Source organism: Haliotis rufescens, unplaced genomic scaffold (genome assembly GCF_023055435.1).
Source record: "Haliotis rufescens isolate VD_foot unplaced genomic scaffold, xgHalRufe1.0.p SCAF_17, whole genome shotgun sequence".
Taxonomy (NCBI): Eukaryota; Metazoa; Mollusca; class Gastropoda; order Lepetellida; family Haliotidae; genus Haliotis; species Haliotis rufescens.
The window spans coordinates 4,585,539-4,609,028 of NW_025963857.1; the positions used below are offsets into that span (position 1 = coordinate 4,585,539).

General features: G+C 42.1%; 1 protein-coding gene across 6 annotated transcripts in view; it reads right to left on the reverse strand.

Moving 5' to 3' along the window:
• Positions 1–700: 700 nt before the first annotated feature.
• The window catches only part of LOC124144838 (dynein axonemal heavy chain 5-like), a 110,544-nt gene continuing 87,754 nt past the window's right edge, over positions 701–23,490 (reverse strand). For all 6 annotated transcript variants that reach the window (XM_048397433.1, XM_048397434.1, XM_048397437.1 and 3 more), the window contains 18 exons: positions 21,385–21,836; positions 20,091–20,306; positions 18,911–19,048; positions 17,787–17,914; positions 16,910–17,078; positions 16,123–16,278; positions 14,933–15,271; positions 13,634–13,738; positions 12,323–12,576; positions 11,535–11,725; positions 10,518–10,639; positions 9,276–9,597; positions 8,750–8,976; positions 8,024–8,296; positions 7,061–7,323; positions 5,135–5,504; positions 4,264–4,416; positions 701–2,714 (listed from right to left, as the gene is read on the reverse strand). In XM_048397433.1, coding sequence (XP_048253390.1) covers positions 2,325–2,714; positions 4,264–4,416; positions 5,135–5,504; positions 7,061–7,323; positions 8,024–8,296; positions 8,750–8,976; positions 9,276–9,597; positions 10,518–10,639; positions 11,535–11,725; positions 12,323–12,576; positions 13,634–13,738; positions 14,933–15,271; positions 16,123–16,278; positions 16,910–17,078; positions 17,787–17,914; positions 18,911–19,048; positions 20,091–20,306; positions 21,385–21,836 — 4,268 coding nt within the window. In that variant the 3' untranslated portion in view covers positions 701–2,324. The remainder of the gene's footprint in view (positions 2,715–4,263; positions 4,417–5,134; positions 5,505–7,060; positions 7,324–8,023; positions 8,297–8,749; positions 8,977–9,275; positions 9,598–10,517; positions 10,640–11,534; positions 11,726–12,322; positions 12,577–13,633; positions 13,739–14,932; positions 15,272–16,122; positions 16,279–16,909; positions 17,079–17,786; positions 17,915–18,910; positions 19,049–20,090; positions 20,307–21,384; positions 21,837–23,490) is intronic.

The following is a 23,490-nucleotide window of genomic DNA, read 5'->3' on the forward strand; positions in this document are numbered from 1 at the left end:
GTGGGTTTCACCAAAGTGGTAAACGTCTGAGACCTGCATCACTTGGGGCTTTCCTCCCACATCAAGCTGACACCCCGTGATATAACTGCAATACTGTTAAAAGCGGCGTTAAATCCAACTCACTCACTGAAGACAGATATTTTTGGCATTGACCTGAATGTTTCCACATCTTTGATACTTCTTATGTTAGGTGACAGAGAGTTCCATAAAGTTGGGCCAGCTTTTGCAACAGAATGATCTCCAAAAATGCTTGTCCTCATTCATGGTATCTTCAGAAGATGAATGGGGCGGTGGGGTAGCCTAGTGGTTAAAGTGTTCGTGTTCCAGGCATATCAGCCAACAAGGTCACCATGATCAAGTGATCATCTTTTGAGTGAATGAGCATGGTTTTATGCCACTTATAGCAATATTCCAACAATATCACGGCAGGGCACACCAGAAATGGGCTTTACACATTGTACTCATGTGGGGAATCAAACCCAGGACTTGGGAGTGACGAGCAAATGCTTTAACCACTAGGCTACCCCACTGCCCCGAGTGTTCTGAGAGTACCTAAGGTTGGTCAACAGATGAACCTGTGAAAACCTGGGTGACAGTTGATCTTAAGCAACCCAACCCATCAAAGCATTATGATACTGCAGACCAGCAGAATTATTCTTAGTTAATGACTGTCACCACTTGAAACGATGAAGAAGAATTCTTTACAGCATAAGTTATGAAAGTTTATTCCATAAACTTCAGACAGAAAATAAACATGGAAGTATAGGGCATTAGGATGAAACTAAACAGGTATAAGAAATAACAACTCTGTACAGGGCAATAAATAGTAAAATAGATCAGCCAATTAAATGAAGACAGTTTCATTATCACAGTTCGTTGTACACACATCCTGGAGGGAATACAGCAAAGGGAGACAACTCTGGAGTTGGAGCCTAGAGGAATACAGCAAAGGGAGACAACTCTGGACTAGGAGCTTCATCACGTCAGGTTGAATACTGAAGTTACCTAAAACTGAAATACTGTTTGGAAAATCTGTTATTACAAATGCCGAATAAATATCACTACTCTGGATATTATTGCAATAAGTTGTAATACAATCACTACGAGAAATGTAAATGCTATGGATAGTCATCACCTAATTATATCTACACATCTGAAATATTATTCAATAATGGTCAGGCAAGAACAATTTTTGTTTCTAGTTTTAAGGTCTTAAAACATAATTATAAAAAATCAGGTCATCTTTAATATTTAATGAAAAACCTTACAATTCAAATTGAACCAAAAAAATAAAAACTTAATTGAACACATTTTGATCAAATATTTTTTCACCTTAACTTCAAGTGAAGGCTTATCCATGAAAGAGAAGACAAAATGGTCTTGCCTGTTAATAAAATATAACAAACACACAGATGCTATACTGTGTGGGTATGCACGTGTTAGTACATTGCTCTACTATGTACTGCATGTAATAACATACATACCACTCCTGAGTAGAAGCACTATCTTTATTACAACATATCTACCAGCTAAACACATGGTGAGTGTATAAATGTTTTATCACAGTGTGGAGGGGCTTCAAGAAATACTGACAGTGGAAACAATGGATGGTTCCAAATAAATATACACAAGATATTTAAAACATTTTATTTTTTATCACGGATACTTGACTGATGACTGCTAATCAAAATTCATCACAATAGAAGAATGTTTGTGCAATGAAACATGGACGGACTATGAAGACAAAAGGCAATATTTTCTGATCAGTTCAGAAACCCAGCCTTTTTGAAAGGCTATTATCGATTTAAGAAATATTATACATAGAAACTGGCTGCTTTATTTAGTATAATTTTGATGATCTGAATACAAATACCATGCAATAGTTTGTGCATGTAGTTTTTTAATCCGTCACATTTTCATCATGACGAGAAGTTAAAGCATTTCCATTATAACCAGTTGTTACATTGATTCAATTCTACACCGGCTAAAGGCAATTCAACAGCAACACAATCAGCTGTCGATTGTGTCCAGGAACTCACATACGGTAACATTGTTCCAAACAAATTGTACTTTTTGACAAAAAAATGTCATAACAAAGAAGTTGATTCTATCAATAGAGTTTGATATAAATGCTTTCTAAGCAAAGCAAGGCAATACTTTAAACATATGTGAATCAAGACCATTTTCCAAAAATGGAAAATATAATAAGAAATATGGTAAATCTTAAACTAGGGCTATTCACAATATTTTGAAGTTGTAAACTCAGATCACAAAGTGGATCAATTTTTTCTCAAAATGAAAAGTCTGCTGACATGAATGTTCCTTTATTTGATGTCACACAGGAGCGCCACACCACGCAACACCCAGTGATCTGGCGGCTGGTTCGTCTTCAGGATGACGCCGGCGATGTACGTGAGATCTGTACGCTGTGGCTTCTTGTAGATAGGACAATAGTACATGCGTGCATCAGTTGTCCCGGACGTGCTGTTGATGGCGTAGATGTGGATGACTGGCATCTGCTCGAATAGCACCTTGGGCTTGGGTTCAATGAGCTTGCTTCCTCTCCGGTCCCAGCCAGCCCCCTCTAGGTACAGGCCGTACACGTACACGCCCTCTGTTGGTGGCTGAGTGACATCATCCCGGTTGTACTTGGTGACGTCGTTATGGAGGATGACGGTGTCCAAGGCCCATCCCTTGTGAGCGCGTGTCACTTCCTGTAGACAGAGGTGACGTGTTAATAGTGTTTACTTCCCTTCACACAAAATTCAAATATACATTGTACTCCCCACCAAAAGAAACGGGAACCATAGAAACATATTGAGAAGTATGTATGTTAAGAAGAGATGTTTCCAATGTGTACCACCTAATGACAAAACTAACAATCAGTCAAGTGTTGCCCCAGCATGTCTTGGTTCATATCACGATATGCTGCACGTGATTTCCAAACTTTACATGCTAATCCTGCACGAGACAATGGTGCATGTCAAGTCATGGATCTATAACATGACGTGATGCGTTCATGAGCGACGATTCACACAACATAAAAGTATGGTCGTTTGTGCATTGAACCAATCTAATATCTCTTGAATGTGATTAATTCGTCATATATTAACCGACATGTATGGTATTCACGTTTCTTTTGTAATGATTATGTATTTGATAATACAGACAGTTAATAATTCCTGTGAATAATTTGAGCAAATATATATTCATGTCAAAATTAATTACTTTGCAAAACATTATATTTGATGGAGAACCAAACCTTAACATAGAATTAAACTTGGACCTGAATCCCCAGCAAAGGCAAACACACTATCTACTTGGCTAATCTATTGCAACAGTGAAGAGTGACTAAGTCAGTCATGATACCAATCTCATTTACATCAGACCTCAGTCAGTCATGACACCAATCTCATTTACATCAGACCTCAGTCAGTCATGACACCAATCTCATGTACATCAGACCTCAGTCAGTCAGGACACCAATCTCATGTACATCAGACCTCGGTCAGTCATGACACCAATCTCATTTACATCAGACCTCAGTCAGTCATGACACCAATCTCATTTACATCAGACCTCAGTCAGTCATGACACCAATCTCATTTACATCAGACCTCAAGTTCAGGTCACATCGGAACAACATCTCATCCAATCAATCAACCAATCAGAACTTTGCTCACCACATAGGGAAAGTGACAGTCGGATAGTGTTTTTTAATCATGGAAACCTTGAAAAGATTAACATGTGTTGTTTCGAACGACAGTATTGGGCTATACGACAGATTCCATCAAAATCGTCTATCTCTTGCTCTTGTGGGATAAACATTTAAAAAAGAGAGACTTTCCACAGACCATGGTAAGAACTGCCACACATTCTTAACCATCTATTATAGTCATTTAGAAAATTTCTTTTGTTCCATTTTCAAATTTTGAATCAACATTTTTCAAAGGGTAGTATAGAATGGAAGTCACCAGTTGTAAACTGGCGCCGTAAAGCTTGAGAAAGCTGCTTTCTGAATGGCAAATGTTGGTAGTCATTTCATTGGTCAGTCAAAGCTTACGAAAGATCATTCTGACAAGACCTGTAATGGGATGTCCTTTGTATAGTGTAAGCGAGCTAGAAGATATGATTTTAATGAGATATAAATCAACCTGCTATGATGCAATTCTATCGTTATTCAGTCAACTCCGAAATTGATCATTCTCATATACAGAATTGAAAGAAAGGAACCACTAAATATTTGTATCATTTTGTTCTGACCTGTCGCATGGCTGTGAGGAATCCCTGTGGGTTGAAGAAGCCGGTCATCCAGAACGTGTGTGGTCGGCCATCGAAACACCAGGTGTTGAACTGACTGTTGCGGTCGATGAGCTCCGTGAACCAGAAACCCAGAGTGCTGGAGTCCCAGGATATCTGAGAAAGCAAGGTCACATGATCATAGCTAGGTCACATGATCATAGCTAGGTCACATGATCATAGGCAGAGTCAGGGGATGCAAGGGAACAACCCTTTTGAAAATTACATGTACACCAATGAATTTTCTATACCGAACAATACATAATCAGTGCCAAATATTTTTTTGTACGTCTACCTGGCTACTACTCAAAGAGTGAGTATGGTTTTATGCCACTTTAAGCATTATTCCAGCAATGTCACACCGGGGAACACCGGAAAATGGGCTTCAAAACATTGTACATATCTGAGGAATCGAACCCGGGTCTTTGGCGTGACGAGCCCCCTACTACTCAAAAGAAGTTTAAGAACACCCAATTCTTTCAGACGACAATAGTTAATCTGTCATGCCATGAGAATCAGTGTTCCTTGACTTCTTTTGAGTAGTATATACAAATTCTGAGTCTCGACCACACGACCCCGGCAGTGAAATGCTACAATATCTATACACAATGTGATCCAATATAGAGAGGATTACAAGGAATACATATATGAGGAGAGGCCCTTTCCCAACAGTGTATTTGGTTACATACTAGTTTGAGCAACACAAATAAAAAAAATGCCCACCCACACTATATTTTCAATAGCCATTGCCTGAGAACAAATTCTTTTATTTTGTTAGCCTTAGAAGTAGATGTGTTAGTAGCATTCATAAATTTCCTCCTGAAACTGCACTCACCTTCTGCCACGCCTTGGGAATCCTGGCATCATACATGGAGTCCAGGGCATCTCTCAAAGTCTCACTCATGATGATGGTGCCGTCAATGGCCAACTTGAGGTCGGTCAAGGTCAGGCGCACCAACGTGATGACTTTCTGCATCCTGTCAATCTCCTGCCTCAGGAAGATGTTCATGGGCTGCAGGATGCCCATCTTTTGGAGTCTGTTCTGGACCTCGAACGGTATGTAGTCAGCCGGTAGTTTGTCCAACATGTCGTCACAGAGGCGGTAGACGATGGACTCGCGGGTCTCCCCCGTGCCGCCGCTGCTGTCCTTGGGTTGAATCTGGAGGATCGTGTCCAGGATGTTGGAGGCTGTCTTGCTCTGGTAGCTGCAGGAGAGGGCAACCATGTTAACATTCACGCTTGGTTCCGTGTTATGGAACGTGTCCGAAAATATTTTAAAAAGCATGAAATACTCATATCCCCCGCCAATATGACGTGTCTGGTTATGTGGAGCACTACCACCATTTTCAGTCTAAGTCAAAGTCGTTGCCATGGAAACTAAAAAAATAATTTTTTTAAAAATCCCAAACTATCAAAAGCACCAGTTGACCACTAGACCTATCTGTGTGTTAAGTTTGGTTAAGATATCTCTCATGGTTTTTTAGTTCTGCTCCGAAAATGAAACGTGATGAATGGATGGAAGAACGGAAGGACAGACGGACAGCACCCATTCCTATATCCCCCTTCCACTTTGTGGCGGGGTATAATAATAAACACATTATCTATTTCATATTTCAGATATGACAGACAATATGCAGTGTATCTGATTTTACATCCCTTTTAGCACCGCCAGGGACACCCAGGATGTGTCGCACAATGTCCTTGTCTCGTGTATCAGAGGGAATGATACAGTGTATCACCTTTTCCAAACTGAACACTATCAAAATATCAACTGGCAGTGCGAAAAAAAACACTCTTTTCACTGCACGAAAAATTTCAGTTGTCACAGCTAACAGCTGAATTTGATCAAGCAACACTAAGTTATATTTACAACCAAAATATGTACACAAACCCTCATGGTCATGTCTACCAACTAAAGACAACTCTAAAAGTATGTAACAATGTGTATGTCAAGTAGGCCAAACCAACTTTTGTTTCACATATCTAGTAGGTCATAATGTGAAGATACACAAGGAAACATAGTTTCAGGTTTGATTTGAAAGTTGTAACAAAAATACAAAATGGTTTTTTTCCGAAAACACATTTTATCCATGCACTTTAATATTATATATAATGAAGCTAAGGCCCAACCAAATGAAACGACATCTGCCCGAGGCAAGGGCGTTAACTAACGATAAAAGTCCAGTTCCCACCCTAACTGAACTAGGCTGGACTAACGAGTCTATGCATATTCCAATCAAAATCGTGCAACGAACTAGATATCTGATTCATGAACAATGTGGATTTAAACGATCAGATTTTGGTCGACTGCACGATTTGCAAAGCATGTGTACCGCCAACTTGGCGTTGACAGATATTTTCCAAATCATTACATGCTTTAATCAAGGTGATCACATGATCTGATGCACCTAGCGAGGTAAGACCCGTTTTATTACAATATAGATCTGTATTGATCAGATCGTCTTGACCAGAAGCCGCCATTTTGTTTGAAGCAAATGCAAGTGATATGAGAGGTGGAATCTGTTTGCTCAGCAAGAGGGACATAGAAGGGACATAACTCGTAATAGCCACTGGTGGCGCTACAATTGAACCTGGAAATTCCAGCCTCGTTCAGCAAGTGTGGAAACTGGATTTTTATGTCAAATAACTCACTTACCTCTGGAAGATGATGAAACGATTGCTATAATGTAAAGCTTACCTTGCAATAGTTACAAAATAGTATGTATATAACTGGCAGAATTGACTAATGTTCTCAACATACGTGATGTCAGCGTTGCTGTGAAGTCCGAAGGCCTCAGGAGTGTCCTTGATGGGCAGGTTGTTGATGTACTCCATATATTCGTTGTGTTTGGAGCACTTGGGGATGACGTAGCCCTTGTAGAAGTTGAAGTTTGGAGTGAACATGTTCTCCCCAAACCAAACCTTGCAGAAAGTGTTCAGGAGGCGCTTGTCGAAGTCGTCTGTGACTCGACCGCCATATTGGATCTCACCAAGCATGTAGCGAGTGCAAGTCCAATTGACCCCCTGTGAACAAAATATACATACATGTACATACAAATATTTGTTTACACAGTAGAAATTCCTGCAAACACTGCTCAACAGCACTTCACATGGAGAAGAAATTGTCACAGTCTTGGAAACCTTATCAGAGACCCAGTTAGAGAGTCTTGTCTGACGTGTCTGAGACTGGTATATGTCACACATTATCTTGAAAAAGTGTCTTCAGTTGGGACTTGAAACTACATCAATTTTGGACATGTTACTTCATGTTTTATATTTTTCGGATTACGGGCCCTCCGAACCTAATTTTTTAGAAAATGTAAAAAATAAATAAATCAGATTTCCTTTTTTCCATCCCCCGCCGATAGCCGCGTAGTCAGTTATTTTATTTGTTCTCATCACCTTTTAGTTAAAAACACATGAATTTACCGTTGTAAACTAGTAAAGAGATACATAATTGATCTTTGTTGATCTCGAGCCGAACATGAATAGCCTCCCTTGACAATTGCCCGTGTTGTAAGTGATAGAATTTTTATTGTTACAAGGGGCTTTATCATCACAAATGGCGGTCTTTTGAGCACAGAATATGTTCATAAAGTATGCATTCTGCATTCTGGCTTTTTTTTTCTTTTCTTTTTTCCCTCCTCCAACCCTGGACTTTGGGCTGAAAAATGCGTTATCCTAAAAATAAAAAAGCCTGGCCTAACATAACATCGCAACTTACCCTCTTTATGTCCATGTCATCAAGATGGTTCTGGACAAACTGCACACTAGCGTTGAAGTCCGAGGCGTTGAACTCGTACGGTATGTTCCATCCAAGCGGGCCGAACTTCCTGCGTTCCTGCACCGTGGTGTGGAGGAAGGAGACGCCGTACAGCATCGGCTTCCACTGCGGCATGTTGGAGATGTCCAGATAGTCCTGGGTCATACTGGCGTAGGTTCGCTTCAGCCCCGCCTTGATGCCCTGCGGCGGCTCCATGGTGAACTTGATGGCTACCTGTTAGAGGGTTCATAGAGGTTATCGACAATGAAGGATTATTTGCAACTTGTTTGTGAGTTGCAACAAAATAGTTACTTCTTCTGTGCTAATGTTATTAATTATTCTTCTATGACAAAATATAATGTAAGATATGACTAAACAGTGAAACCAACAAACTTCAACAGCCTCTTTTCCAATATCCAGATGGCAGAACGCAAGGTCAGTCAAGATCTCAAGGTCAGTCAAGATCTCAAGGTCCGTAAGGATCTCAAGGTCAGTCAAGATTTCAAGATCAGTAAGGATCTCAAGGCCAGTCAAGATCTCAAGGTTAGTAAGAATTTCAAGGTATGTCAAGAAATCAAGGTCAGTCAAGAAATCAAGGTCAGTCAAGAAATCAAGATCAGTAAGGATCTCAAGGTCAGTCAAGAAATTAAGGTCAGTAAGAATCAGTAAGGCCAGTCAAAGTCTCACCTGGAGGAAGCTGATTGGGAACTTGGGGTGGACCTCGGTTGTGACCCACAGGCGGAACTCTTCATGAATGTTCTCGGTCTCCATGATGGTGTCCATCACCTCTTCCACAAAGTCCAGACTGAGATGACAGTTCTGCAGCAGAAGCCAGCCACCATTCTGGGTCCCTTGTGCCATCATGCGGCGGGCGTGGACTTCCTGTCCCTGACCCATGGATATAGCCCTGTACTCTGTGAGAGGAATACAAACACGTGTAGAGATAGCACTTGGAGCGAGAGAGGTGGTTCAGGAGTGAATAATCAACCATATGTTTGTTATCTTAGTGGCGAATATAATGCTCCCTTGGCAATGTAGTTGGCCAAGACTTCATCAGTAAAACGTCAGCCAAGTTTAAACTTTCCACCCATGAAATTTTGTTATAGGCTAAGATTTACCATCCTCATGGAAACTTTTTTTAAATTTCCAGTTCAATTTCAATTTCATGTTTGTAAAGGTCATTCCACATGCATAATGATGGGAGTCTCCTTACCTAGCCTGAACTTCTTGGCCAGTGCCTCAATGTTGTTGGTGGGATCTGACCCCATGGACAGCAGACACACCATGGGCGTGCGGCAGACGCTCTCTTCCCACATTTTCTCGATGTCCAGGATCACCCCCTCGGCATACTTCTGTCCCAGGGTGTCTCCAATGTAGTTCTTGGCCTGGGACAGTGTCCGGTCTGGACACCATGACCTCACCAGCAGCAGACGTCGGAACACGTCCAGTGAGTTGTTGTAGCCGTCGGGGATCACCTCCTCCTCGGGAGCATCTTTGTCGAACCACTGATGCCATTGTTTCTCATTACGAGTTACCTGTAGACATGATTATATTCGTGAATGGTTAGGAATTAGTGGTGGTGATGATACAACAGTACACTGATTGACGTATTAGTGAGTGAGTGAGTGAGCAGCTCCTAGCAATATGTTTCTTCCATGATTCCACCAGTGTACAGTGGTCTGAAGAAATATTTTGTGTCTATTAACCCTGAAGTCAGCAGTATCACAATCTCATTGAAATCAGATCTAGGTTCTCGCTGCTGCTAAACAAAGATCTGAGGACATCCCATTACGGGTCACGTCAGAACGACCTTTCGCGAACTTTGACCAACCACTGAAATGACTAACAAGAGGTCGACATCAGCGATGAAAAAGCAGCTTTCTCGAGCTTAACGGCACTCGTTTCAACCTGGCGACTTCCATTTCAGACTACACTTGAAAGATATGTTGACACAGTTCTCAATAAAGATTTTGAAAACTGAACAAACGAACATTCCAGGAATGTCTAATATATGGTTGAGATTGTATGGCAGTGCTTCCCCCACGTACTATGCAATCCCTTCGTATGGGTCGTAACTGTCGTTCGGAATACCCCGTGTTAACATTTTCGAGGTTGCATGATTAGAAAACACAATTCACTTTCACGATCTGGTAAGCGACGCTTTGATTGGTCGGATGAAAGGTCGCTCTAACGTGACCCGTAATGGGATGTTTAGCGATAGCGAGAACTAAGATCTGATATTAATGAGATTGGCCTTACACAACTGAGTCTGAACCATGTTATAATGAGCATCATCCCAAGACATCAGGGTCAGACGATACACCATCAACAAGTCACCAAGTCTCACCCTCCAGTTGAAAGGATTCACCTCTTCTGACAAGCAATGAGAATTCAGGGACCTATCCTGACCAGGAATCGACACGGCCTTGTCTGATGAAGGAAATACTGCACCTACCTGTTCCAGGATCCCGGAGAACTGGTGCAGGTTGCTCAGCTCCACCAGGTTCAGCCAGGTCAGGTCAATGATCCACTTGTGAGGCTTCGGCTGAACCACGTTCAGATCCAGGGAGGCACCACCTGCAAGAGGAAGATCATAGTGAACGCGGGGGCGGTCGGGTAGCCCAGTGGTTGAAGCGTTCGCTCGTCACGCCGAAGACCCGGGTTCGAATCCCGACATGGGTACAATGTGTGAAGCCCATTTCTGGTGTCCCCCGCCGTGATATTGCTGGAATATTGCCAAAAGCAGCGTAAAACCATACTCACTCACTCATAGTGAACGCCATCGACACATCGAGTACCTTTCCAATCATTGATAGAATGACGGTTAGAATTTGGGATCTAGTCCAATGACACCCAAAATTATTGACAAACTGCCCTCACCCCATTCCACAAAGTAATCCCAGTGGTCTGACTGTCACAAGTGCTTTGCAGAAAAAGGTCAAATATTTAAGTTTGCACAATTATCAGACAATGTTATTTCAGGCATATTCATTCAAACTGAACGTAGGATGACTAAATCTGCCATGACCTTGTGTCTTGTGATATCTTTCAGGAAACCCTGGGATGAACCAACAGCCAGCAGATCTTGGCATGGCTATTGGGTGCAAATTTTCCCTAGTCCACTAGGCCACTCATATCAATGACAGATGGTACACGACCCATGATAAGGTGGAGAACGCCTCATCTTGATCTATGACTTAGACCGCTTGGCCACCTTCATCATTGACAGATGGTATATGACCCATGATAAGGTGGAGAATGCCTCAAGCTTAATCTTGTCTTAATCATAATCTATGGCTAATCATGTCCCAAAGGAATAGACAGCCATAATGGAACAGGAATGTGCAAGTACTAACACTTGATAAGTGTGGAGAATGCCTCAAGCTTAATCTTGTCTTAATCTTAATCTATGACTAATCGTGTCCCAAAGGAATAGACAGCCATAATGGAACAGGAACGTGGCGGTACTTACCCTTGATAAGTGTGGAGAACTCCTCATGCTTGATCTTGGTGCAATGAAGGTCAATCTTCAGAGCCAACAGCAAGGTGAAGGTCATCTTGTCTGTCTCATACAGACCACGTACCGCATACTTGAAAACTTCAAACGTCATGTACTCGATGATGTTGGTGATTCTCTTCTGTGTGATGGGAGATTTTTGTGACCTGAAAAAAGATAAAGAAAGGATTAGAGACAGACTGATTAGCCAGGAGACGATAATAATCCAGATCAAAGAAAGGAGTGAAGAAGCATTGTTAGTCACATACACACCATGACTGATTCAATCATATTCCCCAATCTCATTAGAGACAGATCTTAATTCTCGCTACCGCTAAACAAAGATCTGAGGACATCCCATTACGGGTCACATCAGACTGACCTTTCGCAAACTTTGACTGATCAATAGAATGACTGAAAAAAAATCACCATTAGCCAATCAGAAGGCAACTTTCTCATATTTTACGTCACTAGTTTCAAACTGACAACTATGCTTCGAAACATATTTTGATAAATTCTCGATCAAATATTTGCAAACTGAACAAAAGAACCTTCTGGAATGGCTAATAGATTCCCTAGATTGTATGGATTCAGCCATAAAGCCTGTAACTGTCAGAATACCCTGTGTTATATTTTTCGAGGTTGCATGATTAGAAAACACATTCAGAATGTCACTTTCCTGACCCGGTAAGCAACTCTCTGATTATTTGAATACAAGGTCGTTCAATACACATAATCAGCTGACAGTACGAATGTAGACTCACTTTTTCATGGACATGTCAAAAATGTTGAGGAACTGTCGTAGGGATGTCTGGTACATGACGTTGACGAGACTCATCTCTACAATCAAGAAGTACAAGATACTCCCCCTAGTGGCCACAGGACGGAACTCTTCTCGGGCAGTGTTGATCTTCAGCTCTGTCTCCTCTGCGATCTGAAGCTTCTGGCGGACATCTTGTGATGTGGTCTTTGTGACATTCAGCACATTGATCAAGTCTTCATCATCGACCAGGGAACCCTAAAATACAAGTGTTACATTTATATCAGACCTGTGGATGGTCCATGCAGTCCTATCTTGTAGTGTAATTGAAGATGAAGTGAAATGGGGTTTCATGCAGCATCCAAGATTATTGCATGTGTGTATGCACATGTTTGTACTTGTCAGGAATAATGCCCACTGAGAAACCATGCCTCAGTTTAACATGAATACCTCACTCAGACACAGTGTACTGACTCTGAGCCGACCAGTCCTTGTTTTAGTCTCATAATGCCGAGTGCCAGGCAGGGTAACAATAGGTACCATCTTTTAACATCTTTTGGTATGACGCAGCCAGGGATCCCCGAGCAGACGCTCTACTACAAGGCCACAGAGGCGGTCAGTTTTGTATATGCACAGTACAGTGATTTATAACTCAAGCATTTCCCCCAAACCACTGAAGGATTTTGACAGTGCTTTGAACACATTGCAGTAATATCACGGCATGTCAATTCAACCATGAGGAAAATTGATGCAGTGATGCAGGTGACAGATCTTTACATCTTTGATGAAATCCGCAAGCACAGTATAGTGCTGATCACAAAAGGGTCAAATCATGGATTCAAATAAATACCAGCGTATCCTGGCATAGGGAAGGGGTACAACTCCACACAGCAAACTAATCTTTGACCCCCAGGTCTCCTGTGCCTGGTAATATAGATGAAAACTGGAGACATTGGAGATCCTCACCTCGCAAGTTGAGAGCATCATGTATCATGAAGCCCACATTGAGAAGCAGGACAGCCCATTGCTGACTCACTGGTTGGTTGGTTTGTTGTACAACGCCGCACTCAGCAATATTCCAGCTATATGCGGCGGTCTGTAAATAATTGAATCTGGACCAGACAATCCAGTGATTGTTATCATGAGCATCGATCCACGCAATTGGGATCGATGACATGCATCAACCAAGACAGAGAGCCTGACCACCCGATCCCGTTAGTCGCCTCCTACGACAAACATAGTCGCCTTTTACGGAAAGCATGGGTTGCTGAAGACCTATTCTACCCCGGATCTTCATGCTGACTCGTTTTCCCACCTGTGTGCTGGTGAGGCGATACAACAGGTTGTCCTCGAGCTCCTTCATCTTCTTGTTGTTGGCCGTCACCTCCTCCATCAGCTTCACTCGTTCACTCTCCAGCTCCTGGAGGCGACAAAGTCACGTGTCAATATAAACGTACACTTAAAAATTCAATTTCGATAAACAAAATTTATAAAATGAATGAGTAGTATTCACAACAAAGGACCCAATCAAAGACATGTATTTTCTCACCATGTCATAACTTGGAACTAATACATTCTGTCACATACAGAATGGAAACGCAATGGTAATAAAAAATAATCTTGAAGTATATATAACTTGCTCTCCTGATTTGACCAGACAGAAACTACCATAGCCTATAATAACCTGGGACAGAAAGTAGGAGGCAAACTTTAATAATTAATTCGCTCATCCTGCCAAAGATCTGGGTTCGATTCCTGACATGGGTACAACTTGTGAAGCCCATTTCTGGTGTCTCCCGCCGTGATATTGCTGGAACATTGCTAAAGGTGGCACAGAGCTCCAGATAACCTTCTTTTTTTTTTACTCTAGGGTTTCTATTTTAATTGGGTTATAACATTTTGCATTGGGTAACCAATATTATTTCACTCATCCATTCATCACTCTATTGGGGTTTTCCCAAAATTAGTGAACATTTTGAGATTTAAAAAAAATGAAATAATGTTTAAGATGTATAACTATACTAAATATACAGGCTTGACTCAGAACAATGTCAGAAAGTAAATTAACTCATAATTGTGTTTCGGTAATTAGCTCTGTTGTATGCATGCTGAAAAAGCTTTGGGTATTTACACGTACTGTTTTTATACATTTGAGTTTTTCGTTTAATGCATGTGTTTTACGCAAGATAATTGAAAGTAATTGGGTTTTGAATATTTTTGTGGAGTACTTTACACAAATACGTAGCTTATCTGTAGCTCTGCCGGCATAAAACCATACCCACTCACACCCTCACTGACTCACTCGTAATCTTAGTAATCAACTTTTTGGCACAAGACAATATGATGATGTATTTATTCACTACATGTTGCCAGTTTTGAGCAGAATGTTAATTTCCTAAAATAAAGTCTTGATATAAAAGCTTTAACAAAATTGTATACAAATCAATTTCAATAAAAATTGTATTTAATTTTAGGGGGGGTATGGAGTTTGTTAAATTTAACATAGACTTGTCCAAAAAACAAGAAATTTACCCTGAAAAGAACTTAAAGGACAACAAATGTTGTCATATTACTTCCGTTAATCTGTCATGACATCACACAGAGGAACACTAACCACTTTCTCTGTGAGGATGACACGTCCTAGGAGCTGGTCCTCCAGGCCTTTCATGGTGACAGTGAAATCAATGATGGAAGTTCGGGCCGATATCTCAGGAGTGTAGGCAGGGTTGGGCAGCTTCGTTGTTATGTAGAGCGTGAAGCCCTTCATGATGTCACACTCTTTGTCTCCAACCTTCACCTTCAGGGTTGACCCCACCTTAATGAAGTTCTTCTCAAGGACATTGTCAAGGGCAGGGTCAAGCTCTTCTGCCACGTCTTCAAGAAGCAGTGGTCTCCCCAGGGACATGGAGTCTTCAAGATGTGTACGGAAATACTTGTGATTCAAGGATGTTATCTGCAAAATAAGAACAAAGTATTTTTACAGATCATCTTGTATCTGATGCATGTAGTAATTGTCGCATTTGTTTACTCATGTTTGTTTGTTTGTTTGTTGTTTAACACCGCACTCAGCAATATTCCAGCTATATGACGGCGGTCTGTAAAATAATCGAGTCTGGACCAGACAATCCAGTGATTGACATCATGAGCATCGATCCACGCAATTGGGATCGATGACATGTATCAACCAAGTCAGCGAGCCTGACCACCCAATCCCGTTAGTCACCTTTTACGACAAGCATAGTCGCCTTTTACGGCAAGTATGGGTTGCTGAAGACCTATTCTACCCCGGAATCTTCACGGGTCGTTTACTCATGTCATCAGTTTGATAGTTGTAGTAGAGGGGTGGTGCTGTAGACTCGTGGTTAAAGTATTTGTTTGTCCTGCCAAAGACTAAGGTTCACTCACTCTCACTTATTCATAATCTTAGCAATCAACTCTTTGGCACAACTCAATTTGACGATGTATTTTTTCATTAATGAGGGGTGGTGGGGTAGCCTAGTGGTCAAAGCATTCACTCACCACACCGAAGGCCCAGGTTCGATTCCCCACATGGGTAAAATGAGTGAAGCCTTTTTCTGGTGTCTACCGCCTTGATATTGCGGTAATATTGCTAAAAGCAGCATAAAACCATACTCACTCACCCATTACTGGAATGTAAAAGTTTTGTAAAACAAGCAGATGTCTGTAGGATAGCATTGTTCATGTCTGCTTCACACATGGCAACATCATCACAACAAGTTACAAGTCTGACCTATAGACTTCTACGTTCCTACCTCCAACCGTCCAGAGTAACTTCTGACTCACCTGCAGCTCGTTCTTGGCCTCCCTGTTCTTGATCCAGATCTTGCCCTGGCCCTGGGGGTCGATGAGCAGAGGGTAGCGAGCCGCCTTGGTGACGATGATACCGTTCTGGACTGACAGCTCGTCGTTGGGGAGCCCCTGGAGATTCCACTCAGCCACCTGGTGTCGAGAAACAACACAACAAGAATAAACACAGGAATATAAACAGGAATTTACAACGGGATAAACAACAGCATTTACAAATGAAATCACTTTGACGCTAAACATTTGGGTAGAGAAGTAGGCATTTCTTCTTATCACTGAAGATTTGCTTTACTAAGGCAATACTGTTTGAAATGAAACAGGAAACATCTCGGTTCACAGATACTTCAATAAATTGTTTGCATTTGTATCAGTGATCATCAGCCATAATTGTCAATCATCCATTTGAGCTGAAGAAGGAAATTATATCAAAACTGGAAAGATAATTTTTCATTGTATACTTTCATTCTGTTACCAATAAGTTGGGTGATAGTTTTCACTAACGAATGATGCCCATTTTATATGATAGTGTGTCGACATAATGTGAGAGGAAAGCCTGAAGTCGAAACAGGCAAGAAAACATTTACTGCCCTTACGACACTGATGACATGGTGCTGATAAACCAAGGATGATAATCAGAGCAAATCTTGGAACAAAACCCATGACCACCATATTCAGGTACATCTAAGGGGCACAACTCTTCACACCTAAAACCAGTGGAACTCTCCTGCCCCTAATGATTGAAAATTCAGGTTGTTCTCGTACATACCGTTGTAGGGTCTGTGAGCATGGTGGTGGTGTTGAGGTTGGCGGAGTACGGGATCTTCCTCGTCTTCATCTCCTTCATCCACTCCTTGTTGAGCAGGCTCCGGTAGTCCTGGTTGAAGGGCCCCGAGTAGGACAGGAAGGCCGTGCACGCCAACACGTCACCCACCAGTCTGGAGGGAGAGCAAGTTCACCATATTACTCTTTGAACTGTTACCACAGGAAATCTAGGTTCCTTTATGGGTACAATGTTTAACACTCTGGAGAGAGTCGACGTCAGGATCCAGATTCTGGATACTCAGATTCTCAGAACCATGGGAAAAGGTCATGGAGATCACCAAAATTATGTCATGTTCTCCATAGTTCAAGATGAGCAGGATGCCAAATTAGACCACAGTGCCCAAATTAGACCACAGTGCCCATATTAGACCACAGTGCCCAAATTAGACCACAGTGCCCAAATTAGACCACAGTGCCCATATTAGACCACAGTGCCCATATTAGACCACAGTGCCCAAATTAGACCACAGTGCCCAAATTAGACCACAGTGCCCATATTAGACCACAGTACCAATGAGACCACTGTGCCAATATTAGACCATTGTGCCCACAGTGTCATGCCTGTGTATCATCAAATCAAATTTTTCGCGAGCAAAGCTAGCATTATTTTTAAGTCAAAAGGGGCGATGGGGTTAAAGCCTTCACCCGTCATGCCAAGGCTTGAATACCCACAATGCCTATATCTGGTGTCCCCTGCCATGACATTCATGGAATAATGCTTAAAGTGGCCATAAACATAAACTCAGTTGTTTTGGTCTACACCCATATATAGAAACCAATGTGTTTGTGACTAGTTGTTCCAATATTCTCGTGTAGCTCACCTTCCAATCTGAGCCTTGAACTCCTTGCTCTGCTCCGTCCATCTCTCCTTCTCCCCAGCCAGGCCGTTGATGAGAGCAGACGCGGCATTCATCTTCCGTCTGCACGTCTCAGCATCATCCATCAGAGCCTACAGCATCACATCATATCAATGAACTGCAAGTGTTTCCATAGCATTGGATTGGTTAACCAAGCAATGTCATTTTTTTGTTTATAATTCCTAAACAGAACAAAAATGAGCCATGTCCAATAACAGACTACTGTTTACCGATTGGCTGTTTTTAGAATGGCCGTCTGATGGCAGTCCGGACTGATGCCGATTTATAGTGCTAGCACACTGAGATATCATGCCACAGTTTAACATGGATACCCAACTCAGACACAGAGTCAGACAGGGTAACAACAAGTACCATCTTTTAACGTCTTTTGGTATGACGTGGCCGGGGATCGAACCTCGGACATTCCGCTCTCTGGGCGGACGCTCTACCACTAGACCACGGAGGTGGTCTTATACACAACAACCTATCATCACATGGACCAATTCATACAGTACAGACATACAATAAAATAAATACAAATAATTCTTAATTCAGTTTATGTAACTTGCAAACCATCGATTGAGAACAAATTGGAAAAGAAAGTAACCCTATGCTGCCAACAACTCCTCAGATCTGCCTCTTACGTAATGAACCATGAAGTTAAAGTATACTCCAAAAGATACGTGAACCATAGAAACATGTAGAGAAGTATGTATGTTAAGAAGAGATGTATCCAATGTGTATCAATTAATGACAAAACTAACAATCAGTCAAGTCTTACCACAGAGTGACTTTATTCTTCTCACGATATGCTGCACGTGATTTCCAAACTTAACACACTAATCCTGCACAAGACAAATGGTGCATCTCAAGTCATGGATCTATGACGTCACATGTGATGCATTCATGAGCATTGGTTCAGACATCATACCAGTATGTTTGTTGTGCATCGTACCAATCTAATATCTTTTGAATAAGATAGGTCTTCGTATATTAAGCAACATGTATGGTATTCGTGTTTGTTTTGGCTGGTGAGTACAAGTATTCGACGTGTATTGTATAATTCTCAATTAACTAGATTTCCTCACCTGTTTCTCGCTCATGGCCTTGTCGTACTGTGCTCTCACAATGGCCAGCTCGGCCTCCTTGGCATCCAGCTGCTCCTGGGCCGTCTGCAAATCTCCCATGGCAACCTGAAGTCTTGCCTCCTGTACCACCAGATTGGCCTGGGAGACAAATGGACGAACATTAGCAATGGCAGCACAATATGTTCATACATTTGTAGATTTACCCAAAGCTGTGAAACATCCATTGGTTTGTGAAATGATGTTATCTGGTTTATTCATGATACTGTCTCCATCACCATCCAGTAAATAACCTTCCCTTAGTTCTTCCATTTGTGCTTCCTGATGAAGAGGGGAGGTAACTCTTAACTGTTTTATTGCTTTTTTAAAAGTTTGTAAGTAAATAAGAAAACTTATAAACCTCCGGTGACGTCATCCAATGTTCTCCAGTTGGGTTAAATCTCATAAACAGGGACGTTGTAATGTCCCTGGGATTTTATATAATATCCCCGGGATTTTATAGGATATTCAAGTCATATTTGCTATATAGTGTGTTATAATATCCCAGGGATTTTAACAGATATTGTACGCCCGTTTCCTAAGGTTCATGGAAAGTATGTTCGAAACATAAAAATGTTGATAAATGTTGTTTTAAGTTTCTTTTTTCGGATCATAGGTTAGACAAAACACTTCCCATCGGGTTTTTATCATATCTAAAACCGTTATCCTTGGGATGCGTGTTTTAAATGTGATAAGAACCCTTGGACGTGCTTTATTGTACACTTATAATGGGTTGAAATTTAGTTTAGGGATAATTTTAAGGTTCAAAATCGGTTTATAAGTAAGATAAAACACTTCCCCTCGGGTTGATATGAAATTTAAAACCCTTTCCCTCGGAAAATCCCGAGGGGCTTACCGCTTTTAAATATCATAACAACCATCGGACATGTTTTATCCTATACATACAACTTTATGGAGGACAACGTTTGGTTTATTGTATCAACAAGCAAACACTTTAACCACTAGGCTATCAGATCGCCCCTGATTACCAGTATAATAATCATAACTCCCTGTGTAATAACACAGTAATAACAATAACAACATCTATGAAACATAAACAAGGACACATTTAAATATCCACAATAAAGACCTGACCTGAAAGCCAGTATTGATTAGTTTATCTTCATTTAAACATATTTCTCACCTTGAGAGGCAACACCTCTTTGTTGATGGCAAAAAAGGAGGCCATAGCCTTCGTCCAGGCAGCCAGACCCGCGACGTTGCCACACACTTTCTTCGCTGTCTCCAATGTGTAATCCTCAGAGGAAAAGTAGGGTGTCAACAGCTCCACTGTTTCATCGTTGATGGTGTCCTTGGGGAAGGTTATCAGGGACTGCAGGAAGCCTGTGCCTGCCATCATCTGGAACAGTGAGGGAAAAAGGGGTTTGAAGCTGCTTTTAGCAATATTCCAGCAATATCATGGCGGGGGACACCAGAAATGGGCTTCACATATTGTACCCATATCGTGAATCGAACCCCGGGTCTTCGGCGTTACGAGCGAATGCGAACCGACCGCCCCAAAGCTGCTTTGAAGGGAATCATGGATTGATCCATCATGCTGTTAAACCTAGGATTATGATAAGGGCAAGTGTGGCCTTCAACCCTAAGATTGTGGAAACTGAGTGGTAAGGGACACAACTCTGCACAGCTAAAAAAATATGTCATTGACCAGTGAACTACCCATGCTCCATATATGGAAGAAGGTACACTTATTGATTATACCCCACTTCCGATCTTGTTGCCATAGCAATGACAACGGTCTTCATGCAACACAACGGTCTACAGGTAACACAATGACCTACATGTAACACAATGACTTACAAGTAACACAAAGGCCTACAGGTAACACAATGACCTACTGGTAGCACAATGACCTACATATAACACAATGACCAACAGGTATTACAATGACTTACAGGTAAAACAATTACTTACAGGTAACACAAATGACCTATAGATAACACAATGACCTACAGATAACACAATGACCGACAGGTAACAATGACCTACATATGACACAATGACAGACAGATAACAAAATGACCTACACATAACACAATGACCTATATGTAACACAATGACCTACTGATAACACAATGACCCACATGTAACACAATGACCGACAGGTAACAATGACCTACACATAACACAATGACTGACATGTAACACAATGACCTACACATAACACAATGACCTATAGGTAACACAATGACCTACATATAACACAATAACCCACGGGTAACACAATGACCGACAGGTAACACAATGACCTATAGATAACACAATGACCTATAGATAACACAACAACCCACAGGTAACACAATGATGGACAGGTAACAATGACCTACATATAACACAATGACCGACAGGTAACACAATGACCGACAGGTAACTCAATGACCTACACATAACACAATGCCCTACAGGTAAGACATTACCTTCAGTGACTCCCCCCAGGAGGGTTTACTGAACTCTGGCTTGTCCACGTCCTGTTTGACGGGCTCCAGTCTCCCCTGGAACAGCAGCAGCACACAATCCATGATCCTCATGATGAGATGTGGCGGCCGACCCAGCTTCCTCACTGTGGCAATGTCAGCAGGCTTGATGGTGTTTAGCGCTGCCTCGGCCTCCTCCAGAGCGGGTTTAGCAGCCTCTAGCTTGCCCATGGCTATTTTCTTGTCCTTCTCAATAACGTCTACAATGGCTTGAGCTTTGTCCTTAACCTTCTGAACTTGTTCTTTGACCTTCTCAGCAGCCTGTGCCTTCACTGTCACTTCCTTCAGGACCTTCTCTGCTTTGTCGTTGGCAATAGCAAGCTCCTTTTCCTTGACTGCCAACTCCTTGCTTAGTTCTGCGACAGCTAATGATGCTTCAATCAGCTTCTCAAGACCTGGAACAATGGCAGGATGGAACAATGGAAGGATGGAACAATGGAAGAATGTAACAATGGAAGGTTGGAAGAATGGAACAATGGCAGGATGGAACAATGAAAGAATGGAACAATGGAAGGATGGAAGAATGGAACAATGGAAGGTTGGAACAATGGAAGGATGGAACAATGGAAGGTTGGAACAATGGCAGAAGGTGACACAGTATACTGACTCCAAGCCGACCAGTACTTGTTTAAGCTGCTGATTGCTGATCACCAGGCAGGGTAACAACAAGTACAATCCTTTAAAGTCCTTTGGATTTACGTGGCCGGGGATCGACCCCCTAACCTTCCACTCTCTGGGCAGACGCTCTACCACCAGGCCACGGAGGTGGTGAGGCGACATTTAAAAAATACAGGGACTTAGGGGTTGATTGTTGTATATCATTTCAGGGTCAGAAATGTAGATGCGGAGTTGATGAAGTTACAAATTGGTTCACAGTTGTAGTAATTAGGTCTTTACTCCCTAAACATTTCAAATGCAACTTCATATGGATTTATACATTTAAACATAATTTCAGACTCCACTTCTTCTACATGATATTATTTTAATTGCTTACTTAATATTCTACTGAAACCTTTCTCTACCCTGGACATTGGTCCCTTCTGTCTAAGGGGGGTCTGGACATTGGTCACTCATGTCTAAGGGGGTTCTGGACCTTGGTCACTTGTGTCTGAGGGGGTTCTGGACATTGGTCACTCATGTCTAAGGGGGTTCTGGACCTTGGTCACTTGTGTCTGAGGGGGTTCTGGACATTGGTCACATGTGTCTAACGGGGTTCTGGACATTGGTCACTTGTGTCTAAGGGGGGTCTGGACATTGGTCACTTGTGTCTAAGGGGGTTCTTGACATTGGTCACTTGTGTCTGAGGGGGTTCTGGACATTGGTCACTCATGTCTAAGGGGGTTCTGGACCTTGGTCACTTGTGTCTGAGGGGGTTCTGGACATTGGTCACTTGTGTCTAACGGGGTTCTGGACATTGGTCACTCATGTCTAAGGGGGTTCTGGACCTTGGTCACTTGTGTCTAAGGGGGTTCTGGACATTGGTCACATGTGTCTAACGGGGTTCTGGACATTGGTCACTTGTGTCTAAGGGGGGTCTGGACATTGGTCACTTGTGTCTAAGGGGGTTCTTGACATTGGTCACTTGTGTCTGAGGGGGTTCTGGACATTGGTCACTTGTGTCTCAGGGAGGTCCGGACATTGGTCACTTGTGTCTGAGGGGGTTCTGGACATTGGTCACTTGTGTCTAAGGGGGTTCTGGACATTGGTCACTTGTGTCTAAGAGGGTTCTGGACATTGGTCCCTTCTGTCTAAGGGGGGTCTGGACATTGGTCACTCATGTCTAAGGGGGTTCTGGACCTTGGTCACTTGTGTCTGAGGGGGTTCTGGACATTGGTCACATGTGTCTAACGGGGTTCTGGACATTGGTCACTTGTGTCTAAGGGGGGTCTGGACATTGGTCACTTGTGTCTAAGGGGGTTCTTGACATTGGTCACTTGTGTCTGAGGGGGTTCTGGACATTGGTCACTTGTGTCTCAGGGAGGTCCGGACATTGGTCACTTGTGTCTGAGGGGGTTCTGGACATTGGTCACTTGTGTCTAAGGGGGTTCT